This window comes from Epinephelus fuscoguttatus, linkage group LG21, assembly GCF_011397635.1.
Source record: "Epinephelus fuscoguttatus linkage group LG21, E.fuscoguttatus.final_Chr_v1".
Classification (NCBI taxonomy): Eukaryota; Metazoa; Chordata; class Actinopteri; order Perciformes; family Serranidae; genus Epinephelus; species Epinephelus fuscoguttatus.
Genome location: NC_064772.1, coordinates 12,736,165 through 12,747,998, shown reverse-complemented (window position 1 = coordinate 12,747,998; position 11,834 = coordinate 12,736,165). Strand labels below are relative to the sequence as shown.

General features: G+C 40.6%; 1 protein-coding gene across 1 annotated transcript in view; it reads left to right on the top strand.

Moving 5' to 3' along the window:
• The first annotated feature begins 9,355 nt into the window (after window positions 1-9,355).
• The window catches only part of sh3kbp1 (SH3-domain kinase binding protein 1), a 53,321-nt gene continuing 50,842 nt past the window's right edge, over window positions 9,356-11,834 (top strand). The window contains exon 1 of the mRNA XM_049564798.1: window positions 9,356-9,598. Coding sequence (XP_049420755.1) covers window positions 9,595-9,598 — 4 coding nt within the window. The 5' untranslated portion in view covers window positions 9,356-9,594. The remainder of the gene's footprint in view (window positions 9,599-11,834) is intronic.

The following is an 11,834-nucleotide window of genomic DNA, read 5'->3' as shown; positions in this document are numbered from 1 at the left end:
CAAAAAACCAAAACAAAAAAAAAACACATGGAAATAATCTACAAACTGTTACCTAAAACAAAATGTCTATATAATGTATGGCAAGCTCCAACAAACTTTTTAATCCTGACATTGCAGTTTATTCAGTTGCAGATAATAATCATGTGAGCTGTTGATGCCTTGATAGCTTAAATTCCTCAGTATGTGTCTCTGGTACACAGTGTTAAATCCTTTTTGGCTGATGATATCATTCACTCTTACTCTTGCATCTTTTTACCTGCACTCCCAGCCCACTTGCCAGAATAAAACTAGCCTGACTTGTGCATTTCTGTGGGCGTTTCTACCATGGTTAACCAGCAACGTATGCAGTCACTCCACTTTAGCTGTGTTTAGAGGAAAGTCCTAGTGCAGGGACCAACTAAATTATTTTGCGCCTTTCGTGGATGTGAAGTGCCTCACAGTTTTTGATACAAAGTTCAGTCTTTCAACTGATATATTTAGCCACTTTTAATGTAGTTATAGCATTAAAGCTACTCTTCAATTCCGGCCACCCTCCAAAGTCCCATCCTCCTCCTCCTGCAACTCCACCTCCCTCCAAAGGCCTACTCCCCCCTCCTCCATTACGTCCTCATTTCGTCTATAGACGCAGGCGTTGGCAAGGTAATGTTAGATAGATAGAGGAGTGCCAGTGTAACGTTACAAATGCAACCCTGGAGTTTTAAAACTCAACATGAGTCAGTGATGAATGATGAGTTTTAGAATAAGGTTACAGTGCTAACGTTAGATAGTAGCATTAATGTTACTAGTAAGTGGAAAGACACAAGGAAGATAACATTAATGTTTCAGAGGCTACACTACAGTAGGCTAACATTAGCCATTAGCAACTGGATGCTGTGTTGTCATATAACGTTATATGTTATATTAGAAGCAAACTAAACATAACATTACCTGTCCTGCACAGTCAAACGCAGCTGCAGAGTTTTGAAATCTGGGGTCAGTGATGACTGATGAGTTTTATAATGTAATGTAAACGCTAACGTTAGCTAGTACTGGTGACTGGCAACAAACAAGGAAGATAATAGGCTTAGGCAACGTGAGGCTACAGTAGACTAACCGTTAGCAATGTTGCATTAGAGGCAAACTAAAAATACCTGTCCAGCAGAAACTCTGCGACCATCTCGTCCCTTTTTAGCTCAGAATGGAGCAGAATCAGTCTTTGCCATCGCTTGAAATTTTCGGTCCGAATGCAATGATTGGTTGGAGTTTTCTGAGAACCATATGAGAATGGTATAATCATGAGTTTTTATCTCTCTTTTATTTTAACCTAAACAGAGAAGAGCATAAAATTCCCAGAAAGGCAAGTGTCTCTTTAATTGCTTAGAAATTAAAAAGTGCAAACTAAAACCAAAGTTTTCATTCCAAGCTTTTCAAGGCCCCCAAGCCCAGTGGGGCCCTGGGTTATCAGTCCCACCTTTCCGCCACTGCAATGCCCCTGCCTAGGTGACCACTATTCAAGACCAACAAAAGCAGGTATTTTAACAACATTTTTGGAGATTTCCAGACCTTTTTTGTTTTTTGTTTTTATTTGCAACAAAACTGGGTATTTATTGGTGACACATTTCCAGCTGTGTTTGTTGCAACAAATCTGGTATTTTAAGCCAAAACATGATCTTTTCCTGAGCCTTACCAAGTGGTTTTTGTGCTCAAACCCAACCACACAGTGAGAAAAGCAACTTCACATCATAAAATTGAAACAAACATAAAGAAATACAATCAAGACAGCTACATATGAAATGTTCAAATGCAGCATATCCAAGGTTTGCAGGAACTTACAATGCCAACATTTATCCTGGTGATTGACTATAGTCCACTCCTCTTTGACAAACAAGCAAGAACAAACTGCTGACATCAGTCCCATCAAGGGTTACATTCATTCAAGCAGAATGTGTTTAGACTTTGCCACAGCACAGCTACAGCCTGAATATATCAATAATCCCCACAGATGGGAAATGATACCCCTGTAACTGCAGAGGAAGAGACTTACAGTAACATGATCTCACTCTGCAGTGCCATCACAGATGGTTCATTACCAGTCATCTGTTGAGCAGAGCATGACCTCAATGCAACACTTTAAAATGTGAGAAACGAGGGCATTTGAGCCAGTCACTGTAACTAAGGGACCGTATGGAAATTATCAGTCTGGGATTATGTATTTTTTTCTGTACTGAGGGAGAGCCAGGTGTTTAAAAAAAATATTGCATCATTACCACATGCCTTTTATGTTTGTGTTATGGATCATACAGGTGCATATGCATGTGCAAAACAACAATCTGTAAAGAAATGTGACAGTTTTGAGCAGCAGTGAATCCAGAGTCAGTTCAGGTCATGACCAGTCTGAAAGGTCCAGTTTGTAGGATTTAGGGAGACATGTTGTCAGAAATGGAAATATATTCATAACTATGTTTTCACCAGTGCATAACCACCTGAAGTTAACTGTTGTGTTTTCATTACCTTAGAATGAGCTGTTTATATCTACATACGGATTGGGTCCTCTACAGAGTCTGCCATGTTGTCTCTCCAGTAATCCACAAGGGACAAACCAAACTCTGGTTCTAGATGGGGCCATTTGCATTTTTGCTTTGGCCACCATAGTTCTTCAACACGCTTGGCACATGGGAGAAGTTTCATATGCTTGCAATCTGCATTTTCACCACTAGATGACACTAAATCCTACACACAAGACCAGATGTCAGCAACCTTTACCATCAAAAGATTTTTTTTGGCAAAAAAAAAGAAACAAACAAACAAAAAAAACATCTGCCTAGGGCTGCAATATGTATATTTGCCTTAAACTAGCCTAAAAACATTCCTAATTGGTCAAAATGAGCAGTCTCTATTTTCCTCTGAGACCTTTTCTGTTTTTTGGGATTTGGAATCAATAGCTAGCCTCACTAAGAGACTAGCCATCACTATTGAGATTAAGCAAATTTTATGAAAAGAAGCCAGGCTGTAGATGTGTGATGCACATAGTTAACAAGATCTTAAAACTTTTTTTTTTTAATTCAGTGGCTACACATTTATAGCACTGGAAATTGTAAGAATTACTTTAGGGCTATAAGAATGATAAATGGAATTTATGCATAGGCAGCACGGTGGTACAGTGGTTAGCACTGTTGCCTCACAGCAAGAGGGTTCCTGGTTCGATCCCGAGTGTGTAAGCCCTTCTGTGCGGAGTTTGCATGTTCTCCCTGTGTCACCAAGGGTTTTCTCTGGGTACTCCGGCTTCCTCCCACAGTCCAAAGACATGCAGATTGGGGACTAGGTTAATTGGTGACTCTAAATTGTCCGTAGGTGTGAATGTGAGTGTGAATGGTTGTCTGTCTCTATATGTCAGTCCTACAATAGTCTGGCAACCTGTCAAGGGTGCACCTCGCCTCTCGCCCAATGTCAGCTGGGATAGGCTCCATTAAAGACGTTCCCTTACTATAGACATCCCTTACTATAAACAAGGCCTCTGCAGAAGCCATGTTTATAGTAAGGGATTTAACATTATCTTACTTTATATATATATATATATATATATATATATGTATATATATTCACGGTGAGGGTGTTTTTTCTAAGTAACGGGGAGAGTCTAAACTGAATATCTAGATATTTAGAAAAATGAAGAAAAGTGCTGAAACCCTAGCAATTTTCATACAGTCCCTAAAATTACTTAAATGCAACATTTCAGATGCTGTCAAACAACAACTATGTCCAAGGGAGGGATGGAGGTGCTAGAAATGGTGTCAACACTGCTGAGAGTGTGTGGTCCTGTGTCTCCACATGTACAGTAGGTGGCGAGAATTAATTGGGGCCTCAGCACATCATGCAATAACAGCACTGTCCCAGATGGTGTCACCTTAGTGCTTTGTGTTAAAATTACCTCCTATCTCTGGAGACATTAACCTCCATCTCTGGATGAGGAAACAATTAGGCTCTCTGAAGGCAAGCTGCTCACACAGCAGCACAGATGGCATCTAGAATGTTTGTCACACCGGATACCATCACGCCACATCTTTTGCATTTTAGATATTCTTTTAACATTTCACAGTGTGTTCTTGTGACTGAATACGTGGTGTATTATACCGAGGAGCCTGGCTGGTAAATAGATGGCTGTTGTGGGATCAAACCTGTGACGTTTTGGATACACAGATGGTCTCTCACCAAGTTGTCACTTTAACCAAATGGTGCAACAATAAAAGACAAGCAACCTGAACTACACAAGTAGCTAACAGTAATATTTTTTATGATAATTCTCAGCTGCTAAAACCTACTGCGGTACAACAGTTGCACAAGTGGAGAAGAAACAAAGAATCAGCGACCACAGTAATATATAATACACAGTACAGGAAATTCACGTCAAGTTTGCTAACATTAGTCACCATAAGATCCGCCGACAGGTCATATACCAGACTGAGTAAAGACTACAGTGAGTATATCAAACTGAACAATGTCGAGACGAGATGGCAACCACAGAATTGCAAAACTCTTGTGAACCGCTTCAAAATGTTCATGTTTCAGTGATTTATGATGTCAGAACACTGTGGTTGAGGTTATTTGGAGGTTGACACAAAAAGCACTTGGTTAGGGTTAGACGCGACCTTGAACCTTGAACAATGGTGGGGTTTTTTGTTTTGTTTTTGTAAAGTGCCACCTGCTAACAGCAGGAAAAAGTGCGGTTTTAGTGATACTTGACTGTATAGAGCAGTGCAGGGATGATATATATTCCATAAAGCCAATGGGATTATTGCATTTGGGTTTTGGGTTGTTGCAGAAAATGGAATCTGTGACAAAGAAGAGTTTATGATACTTAAATGTTTTGTTCAGCAAGAGATAACCCTCACAAATGAACACCACTTTTAAGGATTTTCGAATCATAAATGCAGTCACCACAAGTAAAAGCTAATGTTGCGCTTTAAACAAATTACACCACGGTGCATGGCTTCAAAGTCGCCACCACAACAAAGCTGTAAAGCTGAGTACTGCACGGTTCAGAGTAATGATGTCCTGTAGTCTCATTTAGCCACTTTAAGACACCTAAAAGCTTCAGAATTCACAGTTGGGGTATTTCAACCCGAAATCTTTCCATTTTGTTTGATACCGCTGCTTTGTCAGTAGACCTAAATGTCAAAATATAAGGCACAGGGCACCCTCTTGCATCAGTTTTGGACATCCTGTGTGACAATGTACACCTGTTACATGCATTGTATCTTTTCAAAATACACTTCTGTTTTTACAGGAAATGTGCAGTTTCTGCTGGGTCCATGCATACGGTCTTTTTCAAAATGAACTTACAATGTACGTAAAACACCTCTGTTCTATGTTTATTTTCTTAGGTTTAGACAACAAAAGCCCTTTGTTAGATTTAGAAAAAAACATAATGATTTGGCTTTAAATAAGGACGCTTGTTACTGACTTTGTATAACGTCACATGACGTTCGTCACTACCATAATATATTACACATACTAACCCTAGATTTATTATAAAGATGGACAACATGGCAGCTCCCAAAAGTAAAGCTGAAACATCTTGATCACCCCCTGGTGGCTGGCTGCAGTACAGGTCATAAAGCCCACCCTCTCTATGTTAGCAAATGGGACATGAGCCAAACTAACAACTTGTTATCACTCTGCTGTATGCTCAAGTGTTCCTCTTTCAGATTTTGGTTTTAATTGGTTATCAAATGCCATAGATTGGGTATTTACATCATGGCTGACAACTGTGTGAGCCAGCCAGTCAGTGGACTCACATTCAGTGGCTGCTCACAATTGGTCGCACATGTAGAGCCGTGCAGACTTTGAATTGCGTCACCAGAGCAAGATGGTCTTATCCAGGATATTTTTGCCTCACTATTAACACACACACTGTTGTTATTAAAACTCTTTTTATGGACTTTTGGTTTCACATGGGAAACAAACAGCAGGGTCCTGGGTGAAAGTCCAGACTTTGTTTGACACATCCACCTCCCCTCCCACCAGCCATATAGGGACTTTCTTGCTCTTTAAAATATGGCAGATGCCAGTGGCTGGTGCATTTCATAATAGTCAAAAGCGTCTCTTTTGATAGTAAAGGTTGCTGACCCCTGTGGTAGTTGTTAGATGTTAGCATAGTAACCTGTCGCCAAGAACAACATGGATTATTTTCGACAGCACACACTGAAAAGTCTGTCTTTGAAGAACACCAAGGCCTGTTAAGTACAACAAAGAAAAAAAAGGCTAACTGCTAATGCATGTGTGAAGCATACTGAAACCTCACTTTGGGGACACGACAGCTCATGTTTGAGATGCTGTTACATACGGCACTGAAAATGATGGTAAATTTGAGGGCTTTCACACACTTTGACACCCACAGCAGAGCTAGTTTCTACTTACATAATACATGAATACTGGTAGATGCAGTGGACTTTATCTTGCAGCACTGTCCACAAAATCAAGGTCAGCCAAGTATCATCTGTCTTGCGTCACAGATACCTGAGATGCATTCACTAAAATAGACTATCTGCGGTCATATGAGAGCCATTTCTGAAGTGTGCTGTGTGTTATCATATCAGATCTCCTTTGTTGTCTGTACAGCAGCGTTTTCTGTCACTGCACTCCACCCAAATGACATCTGATTGTGAAAAATAATCTAAATTCCTCATCTCTTTCTCTCTCTACTCTCGCTGCATTATTTCATCGCACTGTTTCTGCTGCTGCCAGCACATTCTCCCCCCCTGCATGTAGTCAGATCCAGAGGACAATAACACTGCAGAGCTTAGTATGGTGTGTGTGAGTGTGTGTGAGAGTGTGTATCGGTACTGTATGTTTGATAAGGTGTCGGTTTAGTAAAACTTTTAATGAGATCAACATACAATAATTAAATTACTCTGACAATAAAACGTCTGATAGCCAATTTGAGTTCACCATCTGAGCTGGAATCCCTGCACAGTGGGGTGGATGTTAGTATGCAATTATCGCGAGATTTGGGCTACACAGGTGCGAGGCTTTGAGCTTAGAATGGTGCTACCTTCAAAGGCTGTTGGAAATACTGACATTCATACTGAAACGCACATGAACAAGCCTGAAAAAGTTAAAGTTACTGATTAACAAAGTTACTGATACTGAATTTACTCGTTTATTTCAACCATAGAAACCAATATATATGCTTTACACTAATTGAAACGATTTATCTGTCAGAGCCAGTGGAATTCTTACAATCCCTGAGGAGAATTTTTTTAAACCTTTTGATAAGGTGTATTATTATTGTCTGGTATAACTATAATAATCTGATATCTTGTCTGATATAATGATCTTTATGGTTGCATAAGACCTAATTTTTCTGGACATACATGTAGGTATAGTGTACATACATATACACATATCATATACTGTACATACAGTATTAGTATACATATCTGTACCTATGTGATGCATACCTGTACATGTGTATAGATTATTTCTTGTGTGTTATGATCAGTCAATTTATCAATATGTCGACTGATAGAAAATTAATCTACAGCTTTTTTAAAATAATTATATTATAATAGTTTGGGGTTTTTTTTTCAAGGAAAAATAAAGCTGGTTTCAGCTGCTTCAACTTTAAGATAGATTTGATTTTTTTTTTATCAAACATTAAAGTAAACTGGATATCTTTGGGTTTGTATTTGACATTTGTATTCAATATTTTCTAGCATTTTATAGACAAAACAATTAATGGATTAATCTGGAAAATTATCAGCAGATTACTTATTAGATGGAGCTGTATTCCAATTTAACGTGTTGCCATACTAATACAAAAGAATAATACACAGTTTTTACTTGCACTACAGATGTTTAACATATTCAGCTGAGTCAAGTGAAGAAATTGTCGGTATTGTATGTTTACATATAACCTGACTTTATCATCATGAGTGGTAGGGGATGGTGGATAGTGTGTTACCTAGGCAAGATGCCTGCCAAGCTTCAGACCACAACACCAGTTTTTTAATCACTGCGTTTGCACTGGCTTTTTAGCCAACAATCATGAGCATTTTTGAGCAACCTGGCGCTATTTTTCCATGCTGTAGGATAGTGCCACAAAAAGTAATTGGTTTTCACAGAGACATCACTGCATTTCTAGCTGGAACTGTACTATGAAAAGCAGGTATTTTAATCCAAAACGTGATCTTTTACTAACCATAACCACAATGTGTGTGTGCCTAAACCTAACCACACGTTAAAGGTCTAGTGTATAGGGTTTTGTGATGTCAAGTAGCAACCGGCTGAAACTTCTCCCATGTGTTTGTATCAGAATGGTGGCCAACGTGAACATGCAAATAGCCTTATCTAGAACCAGTGTTTGGTTTGTCCATACTGGACTACTGTAGAAACAAAATGGCAGACTCTGTGGAGGAGGACCTGCTCAGTATGAAGATAATTGACTCACTCAAAGTCAATAAAAATACTACAATTCATTCTCAGTTTCAGGTGTTTGTACACTAATAGAATTATTATTATTACATTTAATTTCTGACAGTATATCCTCCACAAAGGGCTCTGACCTTTCCACAGCAGCTGTGGGTTCGATTTGACCAGTGGCCCTTTGCTGTAGTCGTCCCTTCTCTTTCCCCCTTTCACTCTCAACCTGTCCTATCTAATAAATATTCTTTAAAGAAACATGTATCTGCTGCATTATAACATACAGATGTAACATATGTGTAGTTTGCAGAAATGTACAATGCCAACATTTACGCTGGTGATTGGGTTGACATATTACTAGGCAATGTCATTTGTCATAAGATAGCCATGTGGGCCCAAGACAAGAAGTGAAATTGACATGCAAAAACCATCAAATAATTTGTTTATTATATTTATATAATCAAGGAAGCAAAATAAGTGTTAAATTAGTTCGTGAGTTGTAGCAGTGAGTAACATTGGTGAGGATGTGTGTGAGTAATGAAGGTGTTGAGAAGGCGTAAAAAACAAACAAACAAAACCAAAGAGTTTTTTTTAATATGTGGGCTGTCCCCACCCCCTCAAAAGTGATTTGAGTCTACATGACAGAATTAACAAAAAGGTGGAGTTTATAAAGGATGGATATGTTTCAAAATCAAATATGGAAATCTTAAAAGTAATCCAATTATATGATCATGTAATAGGATGTTGAGTTTTTCCTTATAAAACAGCTCACTGTGAGTAAACAGATCTGCGAGGACTTGTGTCACCGCCATCTGTTCCGCGTGCATCATGCATGGTGCAACAAATTGCGTCACGATGCTCCCGTTATCAAGCTGTGATGCAAAACGCAAATTGGGAAGTCGGAATTTACGCGGTGCACTTGAAGGCAGCAAGAGAGAGAGGGAGAGAGAGATTTGTTCATCAGCGCTTTTCCGTTTTCTGGGTCCTCGCTCTGCCTCCTCTGCCGTGTCACCGGAGAGAAAAAAAGAGGAAGGAATATGGTTTCATCAGACGCTCCTCCCGTTTCAGCGCGGCGGTAGCGGATCTATAGTACGAGCAGGAGGCTGGGGCTCGGTCCGGCACAAACCTCACACAGCCACCTTTCCCGTCACCAACTAACCTACAGGAGCACTACCAGCACACCGGGACACATAAATGGGTGAGATGCAACGCCTTTTTCTGCTTCTAATTTACAGAATGCCCAAAAATAGCCTCCAGCGCCTCTGCGCATCTGGATGGGCAGGAATAAACGCCCGGTCCAGATGCGCGCAGGGTTCAGCCTCTCTCCTTCCTCCCCCTCTCCTCTCTCCTTTCCTCTCCTCTCCTCTCCTCCCCACCTCACCTCCACTGACGTCGCTTCATACATAGCCGAGCTGTTTGTAAGTGACCGCACGGGCTCTGGCGTTTCTCAGCGTTTCCGTTGCTTTATTCATGATTAGAAAGCTGCGACGCGTGGGTGTGCGGCAGCGCGGCCGTGCGGGTGCGTTTTCAGGAAAAGCAGCGGGTCACATTGATGAGTTGCAGATGTTGACACGTTTACATTCACTCTCTGTCTGTCTGCCCATTGTGTTGCACAGTGTTTGACTCTCTCCGGCTCCCCGTCTCCGTGCATGAAACAGGCCTGGCTGTGACATTCCTCTCATCATCGCCATCATTTCCCACAGCACTGCGCTGTTGCACACAATGCATGGAAATTAATCGATTGCGGCGGGTTTGGTGGAGGAGTTAGCAGTTATGAGCATATAGAGGAGTCATGCAGGGCTGGAAGTGGCACTTCCTTTTTCTTTTCATGCTACTTTTCAGTGTATGTGCTGCATCTACAAGACATTCCTGTGGTTAACCTGGCACTGTGCTGCAAATGAGCACTTGGCACTTTGTAAACAAAAGCCTGATTGATCAAGTGAATGTCGAAGATAGTCATTAGTTGCAGCCCATGTCCAAAAATACTTCTTCTCTATTCTGCTTGCATGCTTTCTAATGAACCTCTGTCTCTGCCTCATGTAAACAAACAATGCACAGCTATCCCCAAGGGAAACACTCACAGACACAGTTAGATTCAACCGTCAAGGCTGGATGACCAACTGGGAAATGTGGGCAATTCCCCTAAGGGCTGAGACCATATTCACTGTGTGTGAGTGTGTGTGTGTGTGCGCTGTGGTCGTTTAATTAATTGCAAAATTGGCTGTAATATGCACCACTAATTACAGTATCAGCCAAAATGGAAATTACAAGGGCCTTCAAACAGTTCCTGCATATAAGCTGAACCTAAAAGTAGTTTTTATATCTTCATATGCCACCGTGCATATCTCCGTATGAATCTAAAAGGTTACAGGATGCATGCACAGTGCCCAGAAGGATGGTGGTGGTGGTTGTGGGGGTGTCCATGGGGGCCCCCAAGTGGGTTAATCTGTCCATGACATTTGTACAAGAGGGATAAGTTGCCAAGTGTCCTACTACTGTCCTTTTTTTTAAAGGGACAGTTCACCTCCAAATCAGAAATACATATTTTTTCTTTTACCTGTAGTGCTGTTTGTCAGTAGTGATTGTTTTGGTGTGAGGTGCTGAGTGATGGAGATATCGGCCGTAGAGATGTCTGCCTTCTCTCCAGTATAATGGACCTAGATGGCACTCAAACAAATTTCTCAGAAACTCTTGGCAGCAATGTCTCTTTCGAGAAATCATGACCTGGTTACGCAAGATAATCGACACAGCGCATTGTCAGCAGTTTAATGCAGGAACTATTTTCTTTTTACCAAATACCCACCAACAGTGTCACTATACAGAAGGAAGGGTGCATCTACTCATGGATGAGAGGCTCGTGCTCATGACAGAGACATAGCTGTGGAGTTTTTCAAATGTATTTTTTTGGCACTTTGAGCATCACAAGCTGAGTGCCATATACAGTACTTCCAATATATTGGAGAGAAAGCAGACATCTCTATGGCTGATATCTCCAACACTCGGCAACTCACACCAAAACAATCTAGATTCATAAAAAGCACTACAGATAAGAGGAGTGATATGTATTTTTGGTTTTGGGGTGAACTGTCCATTTAACTTATTATTCAAGCTCTTCCCCTAGTGGCTACTTTATGAGGTACACCTGTACAATCTCCTACTTTTACTTTTCTCTTTTAATTAAACAAAACAGCTTCAGTACAAGTTCCTTTCCAAAGTTTATAATGTTTGGTTGTTGGCATTCTCAGAACCCATCGGCTGTATTCGGTGTCTGACTTCCAGCAGATGGCGATACAGCCTCTGGGGGCAGACCCCTGATTTTTTGGCATTCCGGTTTGATTTGGGGCGGAGGAGGCGAATTTCCGTTTCCGACTTCCGTTTATATATAAGTAAATATGCTGAACCATTGCGATGGATTCAGAGTTTGCAGTGACGCC